This window comes from Epinephelus moara, chromosome 24 (assembly GCF_006386435.1).
Source record: "Epinephelus moara isolate mb chromosome 24, YSFRI_EMoa_1.0, whole genome shotgun sequence".
NCBI lineage: Eukaryota > Metazoa > Chordata > Actinopteri > Perciformes > Serranidae > Epinephelus > Epinephelus moara.
The window spans coordinates 31,468,293-31,495,125 of NC_065529.1; the positions used below are offsets into that span (position 1 = coordinate 31,468,293).

At 40.9% G+C, this 26,833-nt stretch overlaps 1 protein-coding gene across 7 annotated transcripts in view; it reads left to right on the forward strand.

The window, feature by feature from the left end:
• kcnab2a (potassium voltage-gated channel subfamily A regulatory beta subunit 2a) overlaps positions 1–26,833 on the forward strand; it is a 122,261-nt gene that overhangs the window by 83,599 nt on the left and 11,829 nt on the right. For all 7 annotated transcript variants that reach the window (XM_050037260.1, XM_050037262.1, XM_050037261.1 and 4 more), the window contains 8 exons: positions 12,305–12,348; positions 13,607–13,644; positions 13,933–14,012; positions 21,554–21,598; positions 22,169–22,213; positions 22,455–22,498; positions 22,748–22,834; positions 25,999–26,084. In XM_050037260.1, coding sequence (XP_049893217.1) covers positions 12,305–12,348; positions 13,607–13,644; positions 13,933–14,012; positions 21,554–21,598; positions 22,169–22,213; positions 22,455–22,498; positions 22,748–22,834; positions 25,999–26,084 — 469 coding nt within the window. The remainder of the gene's footprint in view (positions 1–12,304; positions 12,349–13,606; positions 13,645–13,932; positions 14,013–21,553; positions 21,599–22,168; positions 22,214–22,454; positions 22,499–22,747; positions 22,835–25,998; positions 26,085–26,833) is intronic.

A 26,833-nucleotide genomic window follows, 5' to 3' on the forward strand; every position in this document is an offset into this window, starting at 1 on the left:
GTGTATCTTTCAGACGTGCCTCTCTAGTTTAAGCTTGCGAGCCCTTTTAACGTGGCCTTGCATTTATCTTTTCATCCTTGAGCACAGATTTTTTTCTCTGTTAAATTCATTTTTGAGTTCCCATTTTGCCTTCTTGACAGCTGACGAAGGTTAGCGGTTTTATAACTGTTCCCCAAAAGAATACAGTCAAAGCTTATCCACCCGGCAAAACTTTCCACGATTATCCACACTGCAGAATATAGTGGTGTGAAATTCAGATCAGCCTCATTTGCATACAGTCCTCTGTTTCCTTGAGTGGCAGCCTTGAGCCTGACTCAAGTCTGTCAGTCGACATCCATGGGCGAGGACGCAGGTTATGTTGGAAGTGACCTCCCCCACAAGGCCGAGGGAACCATCAAAGTGAACATCTTTTCAGGGTATACAGAGGGATTGCGGCAGCTTTAGCGGGCTGCCTCGCCAAAGACTTGAGCCGTTCTGTAATGTGACACGGGGCCTGCACGACATGACTGGTTAAAATCATCAAGCTTGACTGCGAGAGCCCGCACCTCTTCCAAGGAATGATTAAATGACTTCAGTCAGGACTGAATTAATGATGCACACAAAATGGCTTATGATTATGTAAAGTAGTCTTGCTCAGGGAATGGAAGAATATCTGGGAGATTGGGAAGGCAGTGCAGGTGGGGAGTCAATCCCATAAAGCCCCTGCTTTTCACAGTCTGGTTATCAGCGCTTCTCTCAAGCAACCAAACCTAGGAAGGGTCTTGAGGGAATGAGTCACCTTTACAGGAGCCACTTTCATTTGTGTCGGCATAGCAAATAAACTGCTGCAAAGCAATGCTGAGGTGAATAAGTTTGAATACATATCACTTTTTGGATTGACTGCCATTTTTGTGCTTGTGCAGACTAAAGCTCATAATAAACTGCATTTGTGCTTTGGGAGGATTTTTCATTTTTTTTGTCAACGCATGGTATTGTTCTCTGTCTGCAACACTTCTGCTGTGTTGCACTCAGTATCACTTACTGCAGAGGCCATGTAAATCAGAGCTGACTCACCTCCTCTCCTGGTGTAAATCTACAAGTAACTCTCCTTAGCCCAGACTGTCAGTAGGATTCCTCGCATCTCTGGAGGTCCACTTTTGGTTGTAAAGTTGACAGTGAGTCACAGCCACAGTAAATAGCTACTGGCAGTGTTGTGTAAGCGGATGGCATTTAAATCCCACCACGGCGTTGTGTGAAGCTGCGATGTATCATTATAAATCACAGAGATAAGACGCCGCTTTAAAAAAGGCCCATGCCGCCAGATCTGTTTTCATTTAGTGCACCTTGAAGTGACTTGATGGAACAGATGGCAGAATTTATGAAGTCATGAATGGGAGGAGAAAGTGGGAGATTTACAACATGTACACATTAATTATCAGTGCACACATTTGTAGGTTCAGTGTCTATGATTTAGGGGGATTACAGATTGCGGCCAGCTGAACCTTCTCCTGGTTAGAATTCCTGTAGTGTTCTTTGATCAGGAGGTTTTAACCGGGAGACTTCCTCTCCAAAACAAATGCACCGTGTGATTAAAACTGGTAAAAACACTGACTAAAGCCATTTCACGTTACAAATTAGCGTTTGTCCTACGTACGCTGTTTGGCATGTTGCAGACGGACTGCTACCTTTTTCCCCTCTTAACTTAAGATCCAGAAGTTCAGGAGGTTTTTATGGGGAGTCACGTTATCCGCAGAGGTCTCTTCCTATTCAAAACAAACGGACCAGGGGTCTCATTTATAAACATTGGGTACGCACAAAAGGAGGCCTGAAAGTGGCGTTCACTACTTCCATTGCAAAAGTTGTGATGTATAAAAACAGACTTGATGGGAGAAACTTCGACCCACACTTACGAACATTGTGGAGACAGGAAATTGGCGACGCAGATGGTGAGGTGGAAGCCTGATCGTAGAAATTGTCAAATATTTTTTCACGTATGCCATTTTTGGCTTTTGTCCGTAAGTACATTTTTAGAATGGATCCTACGCATTGTTTTTTAAATGAGACCCCTAGAGACTTAAACCAGTAAAAACACTGAATTAAGCAGTTTCATGTTTAAAAAAAAAAAAAAAAATCTGTTTTTCCGCCAGTCTCATGGCAGAGCGACTTCTTACCACAGTGGTTGACGCGAAAAGGTGAATACCCCTATCCAGAGCCAGCGTTTGGTTTGTCTGTTCTGGGCTACTGTAAAAACATGGATGTAAACGAGGACCTGCTCCCCATGTAGATATAAATGGCTCATTCTAAGGTTACGAAAACACAACAATTCTTATATAAGATCTGTCAGACATATTTATTAGTAGTATTATTATTTTTTAGCATTTATTAGTATTATTAGATTTCATTTCTGCCAACACATCCCCCTAAATCCTACGCACTGGACCTTTAATGTTTCCTTTTTGTATTATTAGCTGTAATTGCAGAAGGAAAATTGAATTGGTGGTGTGTAACTATGGAAATGTTTCAGTCCTTATCCAGGAATTTTTAAGAAAGAAGTAGCTGAGCATAGTTTTTTTGTCCAATATTTTATTACACGGATGCAAAAGCATGCAACGCTCAGGCACCGGGTGACAAAAGCAGTGGGTGTGAGATTTGGGGCGTCGTGAGTGTGGGTGCATGCTGGGACGTTTTCCTGCATTCTGAGGGCTCTTCATCAGGGAGCCAGCTTTCCACAGCCTGCACTCCCCCTTAAAATATGAATCATAAATAGACCGTGGTAGTTGAACAGAACACGCATACAGGAGTATACTTTGGCCACTCTGATGTAAATACTAAGACTCATCCGCAGCGCAGATTTTCAGGCCCACTGTAGCCACTTAGGTACCATCTTAAATGTGCACAGAACATTCGCCATCTGTTTGCTCAGGGCATGTGGAGAGAAATTGCCAAACGGTGGGATGGTTCGTTTATTGATGTAGGCTTGTGTTTCACTGTATGCACTGAGGTTTTGTCTGTGTTGGTGTGTAAGAAAGCGAGGGAGATGGGGCGGGTTGTTGTGGAGTGTTTTGCCTATGTGCCTATAAGCGTGTCTGCATGTGAGAGACACACTTGTGTTATGTTGAAGGAGAAAATGAAGACAGCTGTTCTTTCTTTGCCTCACTGATAGAGTTTAATTAGAGCCTGTGTGTGTGTGTGTGTGTGTGTGTGTGTGTGTGTGTGTGTGTGTGTGTGTGTGTGTGTTTTAGCATCGCTCATTTCCTTCTTCTGCATGTTATTTTCTTATATGCTCTAGAAATAGCCTAGATTTATTAATTCTGTTGTGTAGTGCCAAGAAGAGGCGAGTCTTGTAGTCCCTCTGTTTCATCATGTATGTGTGCAGGAATTTAATTTTACTTAATAATGACTTTGTTTAAAGTTCAGTGCACAATTATGTGTTCAAATGTTCCCTGTGAGGTTATTGTATTTATAAAGCCGCCACACTAGACTGTGATTCTGCCCACAGTGAGAAGATGGGTTCAGATTTACAAATGAGTACTGAATCAACAGATTTGTTTTGACAATGAAATTTGTGTTTAGCGTTTCTTTCCGCATGAGAAGCGTTTGAACCGCGCGTTATGTAACGTCTGATTGAGGAAATAATGGAGCACAAATAGAAGAGAGACTGCACTGTAGCAGGAGGCTAGAGCTTTAGCTGACTTCAGAAAGTAAGAGAGCACGAGCCAGCAGGGGAAAATCCCATCTACCCCGCAGCGTCATGCTTAGTCATGTGTATTATGAATATTTAACCTCAACATTTTTTTAATTAGGCAGATGGCACCAGTTTGCTCTAAATTGATACAGTGGCCCACGCAATCTCCTTTTTATCAGCAGGATGTACAAGCTGGTTAGAGCGAGTCACTACAGCTTGGATATTTTTTGTTATTAGCTTGCTTATAATTAGGAATGCAACAAACTTATGTTGTCTATAAAATGCCAGAAACGGCAAAAAAATGTCAATCAGATTCACCAAAGCCCCAGGTGACATCTTCAGATTCAAATTTAAGAAGCTGGAACCAAAGAATTTGGAGAAAAAAGACTAAAAACAATGAATCGATTCTAAGATGTTTTCCATTTAATTTTTGGTAAGGCTGAAACTTTTGATTTTTTTCCTTGTTGTTTAATCTTATTAATTTTTCAATGAACTGATAAGTTGTTTGATCAGAAAATGTTAAAAGATGTTGATCAGTTTTTACCAAAGCTCAAGATAATGTTCTCAAATGTCTTGTTATATCCACAACCCAAAGATATTCAGTTTACTCTCATACGGGAGTAAAGAAACCAGAAAATATTCACATAAAGAAGCGGGAATCAAAGAGTTTTCATTGAAATAAAATAGTAGTTTAATTAATTTAATAGTTGACAACTAATGGATTAATCATTTCTGTCAATACACTTATCAATTAATCGACTAATTGTTTTTGCTCTATTGGTGATTTTGTTTGCTGCCTTCTTTTAATGCATTATTTTCACGTTGTTTGTGGACTTTAAAGATACTAGTGTAATGCCCTTTTGTCTCCAGTATTGCTGCTTTGCTTACAGCTTTTTGGAGAACTGCTCAACATCAGAACTTATGACTTGACTCTTTCCTGACTCCTGAGCATTATAACTGCCATTACATAACTGTCTCCCCCAACTATGCTAGAGTTTATGCATAAAATACAAGCTAACAGCTAGCTTTTTGGGACCAGGCTAATCCCAGTAACAAAAGCGTTCATTCCAAAAATGGAATTGCTGATGCTTGAAATGTTTAAATTTATTACAATGACACATCTCCAGCCTCTTTTTATAATCTATTCTTGAATGTACTGTAGCGAGCGACAGGAGGCTAGCTTTACCCAGCATGCTGTTCAGCACTGTAACAGTTAAAAGTGCTCCTGTCTTAATACACTACACAATGCGTACATAATATACTACTAATGAATATGTCCGGCAGATCTCAAGAGCTCGCACTCAACACCGCACTTTCTTGGGTCCTCAGCTGGCAAGTGAGAGGTCGATCAAATGAGTGGTTGTTGAGAAAACTGAAGGACAGACAGACAGTTTTCTTCCATTTAAGTTAGATTTACTCAGTTTTTCCATCGAATTTAGGATTATATACATTTAATCTGTTGGCATTGTCAGTAAATGTACTCTATGTGTATCCCTTGGCTATGACAGTCGATTTAAAAGCATGAGCTCAGCTCAGTGTGACATTAAAGATACAGTATGAGAACCATCGCTAAGACTTGGAATCCCCTGCAGGTTCTAATAAGTTTCTCCCTTGTTTCTCTCCAGCGTATAGCAGAAGATTTTCCGTCCCTGTGGGCACTGGCAGATTTATCCCTAGACAAGAGCTGCTGAAAACGCCCGAGTTAGAAGAAAAACAAATTCAGCCTGAGGAAAACCCTCTGAGCCGGCAATCTGTTCGTGCCCCAAGTTTGAAAAAAAACAACAACAACTGCCATTTACATCTGTCTTAAAGTGCTTTAATGCCAGTGGCTTTATGTTTCTGGCTGCTATATAGTATGTATGAAACTAGATTGATTCTTACAAATGAAATCACATTTGACGTGCTCTCAGGCTGCTGTCAAGGATGGCGCTGCAAGCAAACACCAGTTACACTGTGTATGACTGAGCGTGTGTTCAGTTAATGGCTTCCATGAGAGATAAGGGGTCATCGAATCACATAACAAGAGCGGAAATGACCAGAAGGTTCCTCACAAGAAGTTAACATCCTCACAACAAGATATAAGCACTGTAACTAGTATAACTGTGGAACTTTGATGAAATATGTAGCCTGGAAGTAATCACATGACATTTGACTGACAGCTCCACATTGGTTGCAAGGCTAGGGGAAAATTCAGAGGCCATTGCAACAGTCCAGGCTCATGGGGTGCTTCTGTTTGGTCTCGAACCTGCCTTTAAGCATGTGAGAACACACTCATTTCAGTTTTGACAGGAGTAGGGGCAAAGGGGCATTTCTCAACAGCAAGATAATACATGTTTGAGCGAGATCTCAGGGTCAGAGGTTGGTTGGGACTCAATATCATCATGTATTTTATGGTGTGTATACCAAAACATGGAGGCTAATATGCAAGCTTCAAGAACTGAAAGAAACAAAACTGATGATTGGGAAGGGCAAATTTAGAGGATCTCCTGTTCAGTTATAGTCCTGTGTTGAGGTGTGAACTTGTAGGAATACTTCAACATCTTGGGGAATATGCTTTTTTTTTTTTTTTTGCTGTGAGTCAGATAACAAGATCGATACCAAGTGGGGGAAGTGGGGACCTGGCTCTTTCCAAAGTTATAAAAACATATTAATCAGTGAGCTTGAGAGGTGCAGTAAGATGGATTTTTTTAATCTTGTTTGGACAAAGCTAGACTAGCTGTTTCCTCCTGCTTCCAGTCTTTTTGCTGAGCTCAACCAATCGTTTCCTTTTTAGTCGATTTTCTTGCCTAACACTTGGCAAGAAAAAAGATTAGCTTATTTCCCAAAATGTCAAACTGTTCCACAACAGTTTAACTCAGGAAAAAAAGTCCTTATCCATTCACCTGTAGTCACAATTCACCCCCGCAAATCCATCTTGGTCTTTATCTGAAACAAAAACAGTCATCCAGCTGGCAGTAAGTGAACAGAGCCTCACAATGAAGCGTACAGCCATTCATGTTTTACACCAATGAGGAATCGAAGATAATTGGATACATCAGGTCAGGTTCTGCTGATGGAAAGAGACAGATAATGGTGAAATGTTAATATTTGTACAAACTGTTCCTTTAATCTCAGGTAATGTGCATAAGCAGCTTTTACAGAGCAAAGTGTTTCACCCGATTCCTCTCTGTTATTGCCTAGTCAGGACATTTCTAATCCAATATTCTCCACTGTCGCTCCTTCCGCTAAGTGGATGTTACATAAACCTGAATGGAGGAGGAAACCACCTGCAGCTAACACGAGCTTATGGCATTCAGTCTGTGTGTTTTTCTGAAGTCGAAGCCACGAGTTAGGTAGTATTAATAGTTCTGTACGGTGAACATATCTCTCAACACGTTCCTCTTTACAGCTCTGTGACCTTGTTTCCTCATTCATCACCCTGTCCAGTCCCGTCCTGTCCTGTTCACTGACTTGACATTGACTCTAAGTCCTCTCTCACACCCAGTCTGCTGACTGCATACCTGCAGTCCCTCCTGATGCTCCTCTCTCATTCTTATTAAGACTTAACCAACTCATGTTTTTTTGATGTAAAGCTTTTAATCTAGAAGGAATTTATGTAGATCTGCTCCTGTTTATATCAAGTCCTTTCAACCAAAACACACAATTACAGCAGATTTGACATGGTCGGCATTTAGTTGATGACCTGTTTAAGTTATAAGTCAAAGGTTCTAACAGTAGACTGAACGTATCATCAACTCACATCCCCAAAATTTGTTGAAAATTGTTTTTGCTGGGACAGCAGGTGTGTCTCGTGCAGGTCTGGGTTTTCTGACTTGCTGAAATAAACAATAAATATCCTGGGCTGATTTAGATGACATAAAGTAAAGCATGATAATGATTGCTGACTGGTTCATTTAAGAATAGCTTACATAGATGTGCGGGCGGCACGGTGGTGTAGTGGTTAGCACTGTCGCCTCACAGCAAGAGGGTTCCTGGTTCAGCCCTGGGTGGGAGAGCCCCTCTGTGCAGTACTCCGGCTTCCTCCCACAGTCCAAAGACATTCAGGTTGGGGAAAGGCTAATTGGTGACTCTAAAATTGGCTGTAGGTGTGAATGTGAGCATGAATGGTTGTCTGTCTCGATATATCAGCCCTGCGATAGTCTGGCGACCTGTCCAGGGTGTACCTTGCCTCTCCAACCCCCCCAACTCAAAAGACAAATTTGTTTTCATCACAGTATTTTATAGTCCTTTAGTACTGGCCCATAATTAGTACGTGCAAGAGTGTCGTCCTGTTACAGTGTTGTCGTCATTGGCTGTTTGTTCAGCTCAACATCTCAAGACAACCCTGACTGTACTGTCACAACTCTCAGAGATTGATGCATGCCATTGTCACTTTTAGGCATTTTTTAAATAGCATTGATTGGTCGGCAGAGGTCACTACAGGCTTTGTTTAAAGCTAATTGTTTCGCCCATCAAAGGAGTGTGTGGTATTCATAGTAAATGACCATTATAGATAAAGAATACATCAACAGTTAGAAGTTTTTTTTTCTTTATTGCTTTTTGGGGAACTTACAAGTTTGGTTTTGTGTCACAACACTCTGTTCATATGTCAGTGTTCACAGTCACACAATACACTGTCTGTTTTTGGTATTTGTCGACTACAGGAGTGACCAGCCTGGTTTGTGTTGGTTATTGAGAAGTGATACGGACATTTTCCGTATGCTGTGGATGTGCGGAATGCAACAAAGACGGGCATCGAATAGTGCTTGCTATTTATTTGTCCTGTCTGTCCTTGAATGTTTGTTTTTGTTTGGTTGGTAAAATGTTTTTCATTGTTCAGGATAATATTTCCCACCACAAGGATTTGTGTAGATAAAATATGGATGCCATATTGGCAAGGTGAATCATACAGTGAGCAGTGCTCACAATAAACATAATTAAATTGGAAATAGACCATTTTTTTTGCTTTAACTTATAATTATGAAGTAGATGTTGATTAATGGCTATAGAATGTTGACACCATTTGATTTGGATTGGTTCTCTATAAGCATTGCTTTTGCAGTTCTGTCTGTCACTGGGTTTGATCTCCTGGGAAAATGATAGCTTGATTTACGGCACAAAGGAAGTGCGTCAACTATTGCAGGAAGAGGATAGCGCTTTTGGTTTTCCCATTAGCTATCAGTAGCTGTCCCCAGTTACCAAAGAATATCAGTGTAAGTTCTTTGCAGACCCAGTAGCAGAAATAGTGGACAGTGAAACAACCGAACTCACTGTGGAAAACAAAATGCAGCGTGTCCTCTAATGAAGGTAGTTGCTGGGCTCTGAGGAAAAATGAATAACATTCAGCTGTCTTTGCCACAGTGGCGCTAACAATAAAATCCCTTGGAAACACTGGGAGGGGAAATTAAAAAGTTGTCTGTTTCCACATTAACTTTAGGCAAGAACATAGAGGTACAATGGCTCAGCTACTGGTAGGATTGGCAGTCGCTGAGCTAATGTTCACCAACTAATATTTATCTTTGTATACTTTCTATTGCTGTGTTTGTGATCCACATATCTTCTTTTCTATTTTATATATTTTTTTGTTTGATTACTGGATTCAGCAGTTCAGTAGTCAATAATAAATGACTGAACGGTGAGGTCACCTCTGATATGCCTTACCTGATGTTGACCTTGATGGAAAATAACCTCCACTATTTTCCTCTGGTCAGCTTCCATGAATGGCGGCCAAAGTCATCAGCAGAGCTGAGTGATTGACTTAGACAAGCAGGATTCACTGTGTCAAGCTGAAGTGAAATGCAACCTTTGTGTAACCAAGCCCCCAATAGATCCCCAAGCCATCCTCAATCAAATAAACCAATACACCAAAATAAAAACCTTTGCTTTGTCCACCTGAGCTCCAGGCTGATGGATCAGAAAGCTAATGTTGACTCAGAGAAAGGTTACCTGCATTTCTAAGTAAACAACCGGACTTGACATGTGCTGGAGTCACTATGTGTCTCATCAGTCTTTGTCCCTGTGGCTGCAGTGGTGTTGCTGTCTTGTACTGTGCCTGTCTCCTTCATTATTGAGAAGGATGTGAGAGAGATGACTTTACTGTTGAGGTTCATGTCTGCTGAGGATCAGCGGGAACCTGACCCCAGCCTGCTTACAGGCCGAGGCCGAGGGTCATCGCAACAACGCACAGTGCAGTATTCAAGGCCAGTCTAGTAAAATATTGAACACAACAATGTGCTGACAAAGGGACATCCTTACAATGAGAACAAAGGCAAGGGCAGAGCCGTGTGTATTCTGATATCCTGGTTACTTATTTTTAGGTCTGGGGAAGTGCTTAAATGCACTGGTACTGTATGTGCAGTATGCATGGTTAAAGCATGCTTATGCAACACTTACATTTTAAGCTTCGCTTTGTGATAAGCCCTAACTCACGCTGATGAAAATGGGGAAACTCTAGAAGCATGTGTATACAGTTGCTCCTAGTTTGTCTAATTAGAAAGGTTTACTATGCATCTCGTTTTCTGAACATGCCTCTGGAACATGAATTAACATATTAAGCAACACTAATTCATTTAATCACATTAGGTGTTTAAGTCTAGAGTAGTGTAAGGCCTGAAATCCTACAGTAGCACTCTACAGTGTTTAGAGACAAACTCTACTAGAGGATGCAGTCAAGCAGAATTTTGCATTAAGCAGATATTTTGCACGAGGCAGATGTCTCAGTCCATCATTAAAAACACTTAGAATATGCTCCACTAGCAGTTTCAGTCAGTACACTGCTTTTGGTTTCAGTTATCTCTGTGTGTGACCCCCCCCACCCCACCCGAGGGGGTATTTCACTCATGCAATTAAGAGGCAGTTAATTGTAGATTGGCTCCAGTGGTTTGCCAGAGGGGACTTGTGTTAACCTTGTCACTGCGGTGCACCGTAAGGGCACGTTGTCCCACTGGATTCCCTTATCGTCTTCTCTCTTCTCCCTCATGACTGACTGTGTTTGCTTATAAGTCAGCGGGCTTGTATACATGACGTTAGCGAGCTCTCGGATTCAAACTGTAACACGATTACAGACCTCACTGACCAAATCAGATCCTTTTAATGAGGCTCTTTGTTGTGGATAAGTTTGATCCAAAAGCTTCACTTTGGAAAATGAACAAACCAGAAATTATTTCATTCTCACTGAAACCTCGGACAGCTCCGAAAAAGGTTGATTTTAACTGTGATTTTAAGTAACTTAAGTCAGAAAACAAAGAATATAAATGAATGAAACAGTGCTTGCATCTATGGTGGTTTAGCAAAGTAAGAGTGGAACTAATGATGTGAATGTTTAACTGGATTAACTCGTCTAAAATAGAACATAAATGGAAAGACATCAAAAAGAAACTTAAAGCATTTAAAGAACCTTTTTTTTTTGTTTCACTACAACACAAACGTAGCCCATTTAGCCTACTTAGAGGGGATGTGATACCAGTGAGATTTCCATATTTATTTTAAATGTTCTTGTCAGTATTTTGGACTTGGTGTTCAGACCACATTGAATGAAGCGTTTTGTTAGTCACTGCAGCAATTCAGCAATCTTATCATGGCTTCACAAAACACCCACACACACACACACACACACACACACACACACACACACACGCACATAGTCCAACTCACACATGCAGTCACAAGCGCAGTCATGTAACACACATCTGCACACACATAGCACACCTATCCACTGTCTTCCTTTCTACTCCTTTTCATTTCAACTGTATTTCTATACAGGCAGTCTTATAAAAATATATTAGATATCCTCCCACATGCTCACTTTGACTCCTGCACATGTTACATCATCTCTGATGCCACATTTCTTTTATCTCTTTACACTGCCAGCTTATCTCTTGAAGTAGGTTGACCAGAGGTAGCACACTTCATTTTGTGTATTTGTACAATTTCTTGTATCAAAGATATCTGATGAAACAGAACTATTAAGGTCCAGAGATACACTCTGAATTCCTCCTGGAAAAATATATATAACAACAAATTCAACCAGATCAGTTATTTCAGTGCTTTTTACTAGGAGTCATAAACGCCTTAGATAAGTTTTAAAAGCTTGCACAAAAGAATCAAAGGCCCAACCAAAGCTGTGATTGTCAGCAGAGGGGTCTGTCTGCACTGTGATAGGCTCAGAGACGCCAGCTTTAGGAGCCAGTTGTTGTGAGGAGTGAAGCTTCTGCGTTGCTGTGGGGGGATTTTAGTCAGATGGTGGCTGAGGGATCCTGGTGTGCTGTGAGAAATTTCAGTGGATGTCATGGTGGGCCTGCTTAAGACCCATTTCCTGTCTCTGACTTTCCTCTGACATTTAACCGCACACACGCACTCTCATTGTCAGCACACGTGTTACCGTCCCTCCTTAAACATCCAACATACCACACATGTGTTAGTGCTGCTGTAGATGCACGCTGCTGTTCTTCTCAGCTTTCAGGACTTAAAGCTTCCACTGCAGTGACGGCCTTTCCTCACATTACAGAAGAGTGATGGGGATATTTATTTTATTTATTTATCAATCAATCAATGAAAGTTAAAAATGAGTCTCACAGTCACAGCCACCGAGTGTAAAATATCACAAATCACTGTCACCTCAGTTCTGCATTAATGTTAACGTAATTCTCTCTGTTTTGACAGAAACCTTGGGAAGTCTGGCCTGCGGGTATCCTGCCTCGGATTAGGTAAGAGTCTTTTGGATCATGAGACACACTGAGAAGTTTGCTGCAAAACCAAAGACTTTGTGTAGCAGATTTGTGAGGGGAACTCATAACCCCACAGTCCTTTATCTTTAAATAGGGAGAAAATAGTGTTTTCACACAAAGGGCCGTGTTCAAACGATCTATAGTGCATGGCACAAGTGCATTTAGGGCATGTTCAACATTTCTGCTAGTTAAACGATGCATAATATGGGCGCACAGTAAGGTGCAAGGGGCAAAGGGTATTTAGTCCCTTAAAAATCATATCTGTTTTGGGCATTACATAAATTCAGCCAATCAAAGCCCACATGGCAGAATCAGCAAATTGGAGAGGCAAGCAGGTTTCTGTTGACAGTAATGCAGTATGATCTGTAATGTCACTGCAGCAAATATCATGGGACATTTAAGCAGCAAAAGTAATTGTAGTTATAAACTTGACAGAGGAAACAGAACTGAACTTTTGGCTTCTGAAATAATCAATAAAGTTATGCTGCTCCTTGTGCGTAAATGTTCACAGCGTCTCTTTTAACGGGGTGGGGGGGTGGGGGGGGGGTTTGTTGCAAAGCAGCAGCTCTGCTCTGCTCTCTGCTATGTTCACATTTTAGAGAATGTAAATAATACTTCCTTTATAAATGAAGAAATTATTTCACCCACCCACAACCCATCCACACATCCCTGTGTGTACAACACGTGTACGCACGTTGTGAACCTGTCTATGTAGACACATCCTTATCTGAATAACATACTCCACCACTCTAACTTTAGACCTGATTTTTGTCGTTCAGGGGCACAATCACTTTTTGCTGCCTCAAAATAGCAATACCTGACATTGCACCTGACAACACCTCCTTTAAAGACCCACACACCTATGGGTGCACAAGTGGGCGCAAGTACATTTGCTGCTTACACACTGTGGGTGCTGGCTGTTAAAATGACAACTGCGTCGGTCTGAAACAAGCAATGACAGTTGCATTGTGCCGTGCAGCGCTTTGCACCAGGTGTAAAATAGGGCTCAGAGTGAAAATACAGTGGAAAGTTCCAGTGACTCAGCAGAAATGGCTCAAATATATTAATATATCCAAACTGAGCGCCTTTTCTTTTTAAGTAGTGTACCTGAAACAAGTTCAATGTGCAGTTTTAGTTGTGCAGAACATGTGGTATCACTGTTCACGTGCTCGTCTGTGTGTACGTGTGTGTTTATGCACTTAACACTCTGACCCCTGCTCCTTGTCATCTTCTGTAGGAACATGGGTGACGTTCGGTGGACAGATAACGGATGAGGTGAGAGCAGATGGATTTTGTCATCTTCCATCAGTCAAAGCTTGGGAATGGGAGCCCTCCACATGATCTGGCACATCCTGGGTTGCTCAGGAAGCCTATTTTTACTGATAGTGAACACATAGTGCCAGAGGGAGTCAGCAGCCAGAGAGTAAACATGTTGTTGGAAGGCAAAGCCATCACGGTCCTGCGAAGGAAGTTAAATAATTGAAAAGTCCTGACACCTCACATCAGAGGTCTCTCACCCCGTCCTCCCCCCACTCTGTTCCCTCTCCCCTGATCTCTCAACAGATGGCGGAGCAGCTGATGACTCTGGCTTATGAAAATGGCATCAATCTGTTTGACACAGCGGAGGTCTACGCTGCTGGGAAGTAAGTATATCCTGTGCCACAGGTCACATAGCAGTGAGCAGTAACACCTAAAGTTGGCAAGCAGCTCACAAGTGATTGATGATAAAAGCATCAGGTTAAGTTTATGTACTCGGTGTAGTTGTTTTGCTGGAGTGTAAGGTGCAGGTGTGAGCCACATTATTCAGGGCATTAGAAAGAATGTAAGTACTGCATTGCTGCGTCCAGACTTGTGCTCTGAGGGAGTTGCCAGTGTCTTGTCTCTACTCATGGTAACACAATCCTTGATACTTACAGGCACAGTTTTAGGGCTGTACCTAATGACTCATTTCCCTGACATTTAAACAGAAGTTTAATCTTAGACTAGACGCCTAGTCTAAAAGTAAGAGAACAATCAGAAAACAGTCAAAATTGACCCTTCGCTAAGTCGGCCTCCGACTCAGACTGGCCAATCATCATGTAGCATCAGGCCGGCTCAGACCGGGGTCCAACAACAACACAGCTGTGCTCCATTGACTCTAATGCAATGATTTCAGATTTCCTTCATTTTCAGGCTGGTTTTGTGGATTTGGAGCTAAATGTTGTGCCTGGGGCACGTTGTGTATTAATGATACTCGTTACCTGGAGAGGTTGGAAAAAGATATACGTTTCTTCCCTGTTCCAAAACCAAAATCAAACCCTGAAAAGTGTAGGGTTAGCTAGCTAGCTACTGAAGATATAGCCTACTGAATGTATACACATGCTGCTTTTGCTTTTTAATGATTATAACAGTGAAACAAAGACCGACCCTGCTGTACAGGAACCAGTGAAGGGAAGCAGGGAAACTTTGCTGATGTTCAACCAGCTGTGTGTCATCGCAGTGTACGCAGATGAACGTTGTTTGACTCCCCTTGGAGATCCCTGCCTGTCCGGCGTCGGAGGTCCAGGTGCTGGTGGCAGCACGGGGGTGAAGCCAAAGACTGTTCATCTGCGCACACTGTGATGCCACACAGCTGGTTCAATATCAGCGAGCTTCTAACTTTAGCTTCTAACTATCTTTGTCTTTTTAACCTGTTGTTGCTGCTGAGTCAGTTTGACATCTTGGATATATCCTTCAAACACAGACTGTAGACCCCTCTGTCTGCTTCTCTCTGGAATCAGTGTTTCATTTTTCCAAAAATATGATAATATTTCTTCAGGGAGTGCAGTTAGTTACAGTGTGGGCTCCATGCTTACTCTGACAGCTTGTCAGACCATCACACAGGGGAGGGGCTTTGCGAAAGGTCAAGTGGGCACAGTTCAATCTGTAAGGTTAAACATCTGAAAAAATACTGAGTATATTTTAAGAGCATTTTAAATTTGTGTGTCACTTTTTTCAGTCACCAAATAGTTCTTTAAATGCCACTGAAATGTGTGGCTCTTTGCGAAGTTCAATTGACTATTCAACGAAGCACACACATTCCTCGTCAGTTTACCCAAATCACAAAAACACATTGTTACACTACAATAGGTGTCAAGCCATGTAAATGTTTAATGTGCAGAAGGTTTGATACAATCCAAGAACAAAGAAGGTAAATGTGATTTTGTTTAGTTGTGGAGGTTCTGCAGAAAACTAATCAGAAAGCAAGAAAGTCCTTGTTACTTTATCATCCACATTATCACTGTCAGCCCTTCTCATGGGACTATTTTGTTGCCACAAAGTAGTTCCAGTGACACATTAATGGAGGCAGCAGATTGATGTCCCTGTCCTTGCTCTTAGACCTGAATTTCTTTTTCAGTAACACCTTGTGATTGTTGCATTCATGAGAGTTCAGATATTCATAGCCTTGGTCTAAATCTGCAGGGCAGCCAGTGTTGATATTTTTAACCTCAGAAAGCAGCCTTGTACTGCCTTATTGCTGAATGTAGTGATGGTTTAATTTCGTGTGGATTAATCTGGCTTTGTAGTAACTTGGTTGCTTTGAAATAATCTAAGGGATTATCCTTTGCAAACAGTATCTCTGATTAACAGCACCAAGTCCTTTTTTAAATCCTCCCAAGAATAGCCTAGTTTTGCCATTATGTTTTGGGAGATGCGTCATAGTGCCTGTGTGGCGCACACACACGCACACATGCACACACAAATCAAAAGAAACATGCAGCAGGTCTCAGTGGTTTTCCTCATTTAATGCCTCAGCAGCTGTTGTCTACTGAACGTCATCACTACATGCTTCATTGTTCTGGGAGGCTTTAAACAATCTGTCTGCCTTGTTGATTTAAGATAGGGCTGGAAAAAGTTGATCTTTGGTGCAGAAGTTCTACCTACTATTACTTTGATTATCATGCCCTCATAAAACAAACCACAGTTCGACAGAAAGGACAAATCTGCTAGACACATGCAAATGTTTGTGACAGCATGTCACACAGCTCGGTATGCGTTGCACAGGTGTTAATCCTGACAGCTTCCACTGCAAAGCAGCGCAGAGGAGCTTATATTACACACATACAGGGGAGTAAAACAAATCACGCACTTTGCACATCAGAACGGAAAAAGCTTTCATGTGAAGTCCTTGGTTCTGGCTCACTGCTACTCCCTCATCAGTCAGACTTAGAGAGGTTGAAGTGGTGCTGGTGGCTGTACAGTCGGCTGCTGTAAGGTGGATCCTGTGTCTCGAGCGTGGACTGATAAACGAGGTTTGTAAGCTGGGCTCACACTCCTTGTTCTGCTCATGCACAGCGTATGGCAGTGGTTGGCTGTTTGTTTGGCATGTTTGTTCTGGCTTATAGCCCTACAAAACAGAGACACTGTCTCAAAACAAACATTCAGTACATACAGATATTTAGATATTGATTCATAACCAGTGTATCCATGCCAATGTGCAGGCCAGTGTTTCTTAGAGGTATAAATAAATATGTATAATTCCTATGTAGCTGCTGTTATCAGCAAACACATATGCGTCAAAACATTTATAATATGCGAGTAATTTCCTTCTACATTTTCTTTCAGGCTGAGGCATTTTGCTCTGTGCATAGTAATTGCATGGTATTGTGTGAAACCAGTGGCAAATTGGAAGCATAATTACAGAGAATCTGAAAGTAATAAAATATTGTAAATGCATGAATAATGCATCGTTGTGGTCATTGACTTGTGCCGTAAGTCATAACATCGACTCGGCGCTGGCATAAAGAGCTAATTAATGGATGGATGAAGAAAGTCAACCTGCTCAAGGCACATTGTACCTTCTGTTTGGGCTCTCAGATTACTCACATTTCAGAAGGGCAACACACTGGGCACTGTGTGGGTGTTTGCCAGAAACACACACACATGTACACACACACATACGCACACTAGTACGCAAACAGACACACACATTATTGCTCTCAGGGGAGCGCTTGAGTGCTTGTTGTTTAAAAAGGTGTGGGTCCAGCTGGCAGGGTCTAAAACAGCTAGTAGAAGTTCAGCACCTGCTCTACCTGTGCTGCTTGTTAGATCAGCAGACTGCACCCGTGTTTATATTTCATTTAATTTACCTTTTTAATAAGTGAGAAACAAGGGAGGAACAAAATAAATAATAAATACACATATCCAGGGGTTATAATTAAAGCATGATCCCTAAAATATCACAGCTTCCTCTGCTTGTAAAGGTGAAAACATATTTTTGAGTTCTTTGCATTTGCATTTTCAGCTCTCAACGATTGGACCACAAACAGATCGACTGATCATTTCTCCACTCCGTGACTCAAACAAAAGCATTCACGGAAAGAAAGAAAGAAAGAAAGAAAGAAAGAAAGAAAGAAAGAAAGAAAATGTTTCCGAAATGGCAGAGAAATGTATTTGTTATTTAAATTTTGTTAAATTTTTGTTTTAAAACTAACATCATTTGGGCTTTTGAGGGTTTGTTTTGTTCTTGTACAAGCAGGAATTGCGACTTCCGACTAATGTAACCTACTGTTGTGTGGGAGATGCACGCTTATCGCCCTCATAATTCACAGCGAAACCAAAGTGTCTCCAAACACCAGACCTGTGGGTTATCAGAATATCTTATATTTCTGGTCTGGTAATGATGTTACTAACCATCTTGCAACAAGCTAGTGTAGTGTGTCTCCCAGTGTGTCTCACTGGAGTAGAATGTTTTGGTTTTGGGGACAGGAGGGGCAAAAAGCATGTTACCTGCTCCAACATGTGGGCTGTGTTGTTGAGCACAATAGCAACACTTTGCAGGTACAGATGTATGTATTAGGGATGTAACAATACACTCATTGTATTGAACTGTTCGGTGCAAGGCTTTCTGCTTGGTACAAATTACAAACTAATAATAAAATATACCGCTTTAATTGTATGTAGTATGACTCATACATATAAACAGTTAATAAATACACAGGTCTGCACAGCACAGATAAGATCATCTGTCTGGTTTCAGGGTGCAGCGTGACACAGCAGAACGTGTGAAGAATCACACAGGAGATAATTAAGTTAACCTCCAGTAACTCGTCCTGTCAGGGAGAAGAAAGATAAATAGATACAAGGTGAAGCCGGAGGGAGATGAGGGTGTGAAACGCTTAAGTAAGTTAATAAAATTTTATTTATATGCATCTATGGGTCTAAACAAAAAGTAGATTGTCAGATTGTTTAGCATGAAATCTCAAACAGGTGCAAAAGTGTTAAGTGCAAAAAGTTTCAGTGAATTTCAGCAGCATCATGAGGAACTAACAGCTCCCTGTTTAATGGTATTTTTCAGACTTGGTCTTTTTTCTTATAATTGTGGCCCTTCTGACTTTGGGTCGCACTAATTATGCACTCACCACCTGCATTGTAGAATTAAGGAATAGATGATTTTATAAAAAAAATAAACATCAGTTTTACATAATTTCAAACAGATATTCATAGCTCTTATGACTAGCTGTCTGAGGATCTACTTCAGAGGTAACTTGCCTGCCTATCAGACAAGGGCTGCAACTAATGATTGATTTCATTATTGATTAATGTGCACATAATTTCCCTGATTTATTGTTTTGTCTATAAAATGTTAGTATAAATTTCCCCAAATCTGAGGTGTCTAAAACGTGACGTGAAAAAAGGTGGCGGAGTTTTTCTGAAACATTGTTTCATGTAGAAATCCCAGTAATAGACATTTGTACAGGCACGATATTATCTCAGTGTGGTGTGAGCTGTCTGTGATTCTAGTTTAGCTGACCGATACATAGCCATCTGATTATCACAACCACATGTCAGACTGTCTGGCCACTCGACACAGACACACCGCACTAATTCCCTGGTGAGACAAATTATAGTCCTTGTAGTTTTTCAACAACACTTTTAACACATGACAACAAAACGTTGTTTATTTCAAAACAGCATCAATTAGAGCAGCTGGCTTTATTTATCCGTGCACTCACAATGAATACAAAACAAGTCTCAGTAGTTGCAGGTTTTTTTTTATCTACCCCTGAAGAGCATCCAAACACATTTTATCTTAAACTGTGCTACAATGAGGTGTCTCATTATTTGTCAGAGTGAGAGGACTGGAGAGACATCCTACTGACAGGTCTCTGCCCAGCCCTAATGAGCCCCTATGTTGATCGTAATGTCACTCATTAGCACCCCTGTGGCTGCTAATGAGTAACATAGTGGTAGCTCCACAGCACAGCTGGTCCCAGGCCCCGCTGACTTTGACCTGGCAACTCATTCACACACACACCAGTCCCAGACAGGTGCTCTTTCCAAAGAAAGCTCCCTTTATGCATTATATAGTATGTGTGCAGAGCTGGACGCCTTTATTTAAAAGGGACCTGTTCTGCTCATTTTGTGACTCATACTTGTGTTTTGGGTTTAAACTAGAACATGTTTACATGATTTAATTTTCAAAACACACTTTATTTTCCTCATACAGTCTGTGCTGGAACACCTGTATTTACTCTCTGATGGAAAAGCTGAGTTTTAGCACCTGTCTCTTCAAGCTCCCCTCCCATAATAGCCCAGTCTGCTCTGATTGGTCAGCATTTCCAGGTATCTTGGCATCTCTGCACTGTCATTGCAGCCGTGTAATAACTGTAACTGAGTATAGCAACACTTTCTACCGTGAAAAATCCCCAATTAAATCTAAAAGGGAGAAATTAACGTTAGCAAGAGAGATTACAAGTTTCCGTGATGTTAGCATGTAGCTACATGTAGCAGTGTATGTAATGTAAATGTGCAGTAATGTGCCTGGAGCAGATGATCATATAAAGAAAAATGTCAGGAGCTGATGTCAGCTTGTCTTGAAGGTTAAAAAAAATGTGGGAAGCAGAGTATAAACAATGGTCTGAAGCCTGTGGTTTTTACTCAGAGATTATTTTTACATAATTTACTTCATTATTATTATTGTTATAACTTTGGCCACATTAAATCAAGCAATATTGCACAAGAGGCTGTGCTTTAATTCACTAAATCTTCATCACTGAAGTGACTATAACGACAATAAAGCTCACCCTCCTTGTAATATTGCAATTATACAAAAGTTCCCTACAGAATAAAAGAAATAATCAAAATGTTTTCATATTGTGGGGCAGTTTGTTTTCAAAATAAAACACTTTATGCTAGTGTTTTCTCCATTTCCATTGGACTACATGGAGTCTGACTAATAACTGGAAAACAGTCAGTCAAGTCAGTAGACTCCTATGTAATAGAACGTTGTTTACTACTCCAGGAAGTAAGCCGACCCTTAGTAACAACCTAGCAACAGAGACGATTTTTAGCTCCTGTTGAGTCAGCCAGCCAACTTGACCTAACGGTTATGCTTTATAGAGATTGTGGGATTTTCCAAACTGAATAAATACCACAAACATAAACATGAAACTACCTTGCTATTTCAGTCTTGTTGTAACTAAGATGTCTTTTTCCGTGAACAGATTTAGCTACTATGCCCGCAAACTTCACATGTAGACTATTTTTAAGATATTGCTGGGTCAGCAACTCACGGGCGCAACTAATGTGATTCAAACATTTCCAATAACAATGAACTCCAGAGGGCTGTAAAGTCTAAAAGTCCAAATTTATTGTAAAAAGATGGACGTAATCATTTTCAAAATTCACAACATATTTGTATCCAACAAGATATTCTGCTTAAATCTGTATTTGTTGGCGTTAAGCATTTGCAAAAATCCAAAAAACATTTTTGCTGCGGTGCTCTCCAGCTTGCTGCACACAAAGGGAGGCACACAACTGTATTAACATGGCGGTCTAAAAATTATATTTGTTTAACTAAAGTTTATTTAAATCAGAATTAAAAACAAAATGATCCATTTTGTATCAGTTTTACAGCCAACTATTTTTTGATTCAGCTCTGGAAGTTACAATGTTGCCATGGAAATAGCAGAGTAATATTTTTAGTGATAAGCTCGGTGTGCTGTCACACTGATTTGATCTCATTCTGAATGTCTAGTGGACCAATCGGATTGCCTGGTCGAATCTACATTGTAACATGATATATATGACAGAAGATGAGGAAAAGCATAACAGGTCCCCTTTAATTTAGGGATTGAAATGATTCCTCAGACAGACAGGTGTAAACGCTCTTATCATTTCAACACTATCTTTATTTAATCTTCTCTCCATGTCTGCTTTGCAGGGCAGAGGTGGTGCTCGGAAACATTATAAAGAAGAAAGGATGGAGGTATGAGGCACACTTTAATGAGTTTGGTGGGGGGGTTTTGTAATTTCCGTCCCAGCCAGCCTCCCTAATCTTGTATCATCTCCTTCCTTGCACATATTGGGAGGCTGTGTGTTGTGAACTGCAACGGTAAGGTAGGGGGATGAAAGATTAATGCGGGCAGCCGTGCCATGCCCACACTCCTGTGTCCCTCCTCAAAGATGCTGAATAATGGATGAACTTCTAGTGCCTTGTCCTCTACTTTTGTCAGCCCTGGATTGGCATTTGTATAGCTCTGTCAGGTTATACGCCTACACACACTCATTCATTGGCGCCGGCCAAGTTCTGGCACAGTCACACTTACTGTGGGATGTGGGTGAGTGTGGCAATGAAAGAATAATGCATGATTACCCAAAGAAGGTGTCCACGCTTTTTATCCTAGCTCTTAATACATATAAAACAAGCTTTGTTTCAACCTTAGATATCACTAGCTCCTGTACGTGAGTTTTTTTTTTTGTTTGTTTGTTTTTTTTTGCTGTATATCTCCATGTTTGGGCAGATGTTGTAACAGGTGCTTTCATTTTCCATTTTCAGACGTTCAAGTCTGGTGATAACAACAAAGATCTTCTGGGGTGGAAAGTAAGTTTCATCTGACTGCTTCTTTGACTCGGATGAGAAACGATCCTCCCGTATAATTTTTCTGTTTGATGCTCCTGGTAATGGGATCATGTGTCATCCAAACTGTTTGTCAGATACTTTCAATAAAACATTTATTAGATCATATTTCACAGAGGATGTATCGTATTATATCACCGCTGAGGGGGCAGGTCCAGGCATATCTCAAGTAATTGTTTATAACGTAAAGTCTGTTTTTTTGCAGAGCGGAGACTGAAAGAGGTTTATCCCGAAAACACATTATAGAAGGTAAGTAGCAGCGCCAAAGGTTATTGAATTAAATGCTGACACTGCAACAACAAAATACTTCCTAATTAGCTGCTTTGACCTCGGGGAATCAGGGCTGCTTTTTTAATGGGGTTGCTAAGAGAACTTTTCGGTACAGTAAAGTTAAGAACCGCTGTGTTTAGTTGGCAGCACATAGACATATAGAGTTTTATGAAGAACATAAAAAGAGACCTTCACTATTATTGTACTAACTGTGCTGCTTTTTTCTAGGTTTAAAAGCCTCTCTAGAAAGACTGCAATTAGACTATGTGGACGTGGTTTTTGCAAACAGACCGGACCCTAATACACCTATGGAAGGTAATTATTCTTTTATCTCTACTTCACCCTCTATTGCTTTTAAATCATCATCTAGTTTTTCTTTCTCTCAGGCCCTGTGCACAGGTACACAGATATATTTGAAAACTGATATTCCCCCCTACCATTTTTTTAAAAAATTCTGTCCACACGAACTTTGTTTTACAAAATATCTGTACGCACACTAGAATGCAAAAACGACAAATCATTAACTGTAAAAATAATGGGCGTAGCTACCCTGATGTCACCCAGTTTGGCACTTCAACCGTCGCCATCTTGCTTTTTTGGAGCCAGAAGTAACCATATTTGGGTTAGAGGCTGGTGCTGTGGTGGAGTGAAGGGTGGATCTGATTTAGAAGCTGATGACACTATTGGCAGATGGCCTGTCACTCACCCACAATTATGCATAAGGCTAGAAATATACATGCCTTATAACCATGTGATTGCGTAGACAACCGGCTGTGTTGTGAACAAAATAAACATTACACAGCAACACTCGAGGTCGTTACTCAAGGACGTTGTTAATTCTGAGGTCAGCGTGGTTCATGACAGAAAAAGAGACAGCAGTGCCATCATAGATGCTTTGTATAAAGCATATCTTGAGTGAGTTCCTTTCTCTTGTTCTGCCAACACTGCCCCGGAAATGTTAATTTCTGTGGACATGCACAACCTAAGCTCCAAACAGACACAAGTGACATGAGACAGCCATCATGTCCACACGAACACATAGTTTAAAGCAAATATATCTCATACCTAATTGCAAGCCTTAATAAAATGTCAATTGGTGAGTTATATAAAAATTTACGCTCTGTGAATTTGTCATGAAGGGTGATATTATTTAAAGAGACCAAAACCATATTTTACACCAGGCTGTTAACATGTTTTTTTATTTTTCCAGCTGAAAAGTTGGGCATTTTAACATGTGTCTGTGGGACTGACTGTCTTGACTGGCTTCTGGAGTCAGCCTCAAGTGGCCGTTCAAAAAACTGCAGTTTTTGGCACTTCCAGGTTTCATTTTTCAGCCACAGCGATGCTGCTTCCTCCAAATGCTAACTAGCATGAGCTGTCTTCCGCAGTCTTCCCTCATCTCAAAGATACTTAAGTATACCGGCTACCTTTTTCAAAACACCCACTGGAGATCTCATCACCGTTGGTTCCCCTTCAGTATAACAAGGAAGGCGTTCACTCAAACATATAAGTCATACTCTGGACAGGTGAAAGTTTTCAATAGTTTGGCAATAATCCCACTCTCAAGATTGTTCCAGCATCTGCTGGTTCAGCTGGGCCTGATCCAAAACAGTTGATTCTGGTGGACTTCAAACAATGAACTCTGAGGTGGAGGAAATAACAGTGGGTGCAGCAGATTCCTTAGTTCGTCCGTGAAGTGGTGTAGCCGTACTGACTTTTAATGTGAAGTACCGGTACTTTGCCATCGTTATTGTTTCAGGTGTTACTCAGTACACAGAGCAACAATGGGATTGTATGAGTTGAGGAGATGACACCATCGTTTCCCTAATGCTCCCTTCTTACACAGATACAAAGTCACCAGAGTTTTGAAAAATCTGCATTTTAAAAGGCGTTCTTTTAAAAAAAAAAATCACTGTTTTAGTGTTGGTTTGCATGTGAACGAGAGGCCAAAACAAAAAAATATCTGCATACGTGTGGACAGGGCCGTACACACTTAACCCTGTTTTCATATGGTTTGTCATATTGCACTTAAAAAAGGCACCTCTTTTCTGTCTCTATGGCTACTGCAACGCGAAGGCTCCGATATACAAACCTCTTGTAACTGAAATATCTATTTTTAAATGCTGCTTGTTGTCCTGGCACTTCCACCTCCACAGTCAGAATGAGGATAGATACTGATGCTGGAGACCTTTAAATGGCAGAGTGCTGACTGTGTGTGGGCTCAGCTGGCCACACAGCATGCATCTGCTCCTGTGTTGGAGTTCCCCTCTGGGTTACAGAGTTCGGTCAGAGGTCATCTTCCTGCCTTCAGCTTGATGCTTCAGCAGCTCCGACATTTTCACGATACTTTAGAGTCTTGTTAGTCAGACGTAGATGGTGTTGTTTGATGTAGAAGTCGAGGCGATTCTTTTGCTCATCTGCCCTTTAAAGACTGCACACAGTTCACATGGACAGCTTTGAGTCTGCGTCTTCAGAACCGCAGTCCTTAGACCATCTGGTGTGTTTTATTCTGGCAGTAGCTAAAGGGCAGTGTGCAGGGTGAAGAAGTGGTGAGCTGCTGTTCTGTCAGTTTACAGAGAAACCCTCTTAAGCCAAGCGCCCACTAGATGATTTGGTTGTCAGAGAGACTTTTTAGAAACAGTGCGGTGAATAGATGGATGGGTGGAGGATTATTGAGGGGTCGACGCATCCACTTTTATTGCACTCTGGTGATCCTGATCTTGTCTGAGAAAACCTGATCATTATCACACATGCTTGGTACTTTTGCCTTGATATATAGTGCTGCCTTGACCAATGAAAGGACGGAAATTAAAGTTGGGTAATATTAGATTTCATTCGATGTCACACGGTCAGATGTGGCTGTTAAATTAAATTCCTATCTGATGGCTTTAAATAAAATATAGAGATGTTCTGACAGAATAACATGAGATTAATCTGTGGAACATCCACTCAGAACATTAATGAAAAAGACCTAATCCTTGATGTATTTTTCATTTTATACAACCATATTGCTTTAACCCTCTCTGCTTAAAATACATAAGCTGCAGTCCAGTTTGTCAACCAACTGAAGACGCTCTCTGTGATTAAAGATTCGAACTGGCGCTTGTCATCTCTTATTTATTTCACTGAGCTCGTCTTATGTTCCCCTGTAGCAGGTCGCAGATAAATAAAAAAGGCTTTTTACATTAATGTCATTCAAGTGTGCCTTGTTGTGAATAGATGTCACCCTCATCTGAATGAATCAATCAATCACCTCTGATTAACATAATCAGCTTCCCCTCTTGTCTCCTGAATGGCCCGGTCCATTTGGATTGCAAATGATATTAAATACACCTCTTATGATAATACACAACAAGCACATACAGCGCAGCAGGCTCTGAGGACGCTCTGTAGAGGAGAAAGAGAAGACACTATTCTGTAAACACTGTGACTTCACCACTGATGGTGTTTCTTATCATATTGTGTATTTTTACCTGCAGAAACGGTTCGAGCAATGACCCATGTGATAAATCAAGGCATGGCCATGTACTGGGGAACGTCCCGCTGGAGCCCGATGGAGATAATGGTGAGACGCAGTGTAGATAACAGTCCAAACAAACACAGGGCAAACATTAGTCTCCAACATAGCAGGAGTTTTTTTCTAACCTTGCTGTATCCTACCTGCTCCTGATCCTGACGTTCATTAATGTTCTGTATACTACATATGTAGTGTGCAATCTAAAGTTCCAAAGATGGGAAAAATCCTATCTTCCTATTACAGAAGCAATTCCTAAACTCAGGGCTGTGTCCTATCTCATAACAGACCTTCTATCTTATCTTAAGTTCTAATTATAGCTGTAAATTTGATTCTTCAATCAGCACTTCTGTCATGCCCGTATCTTAGATCAGGATGTATCAGTAGGCTACTCCAAATTAACCATAATGTCAACGGCTCTCACATGTCACTGGCGAGCTATCATGGACAATAAGATGAGGGTTCAATTTCAGTTACGCAGAGTCAGAAGAAGAGAAACCCCACCTTTTCAGAAGTTTTCTTGTCAGTTGTTTGAATTAATTGTTTATTCAGAAGTTTACAAAAAAACTAGAAAAACAAATAAGGGTCAATATTCTACTCTGGATAAGATATGGGGACATTTTATGACATTCCTAGAGGGGGTGAAGGCTACAGAAGTCTACCTGTCTTAATCTCTTGAATGCAACATAATTATGTGCATTTTATCCATCTTTCTTTCCTTTAGTCTGTCAATATTTGTATAGGAAGCATTTCTGATTATTTATTTTGAACCTTGCTCATGCTCATGTTGTTCCCAAACT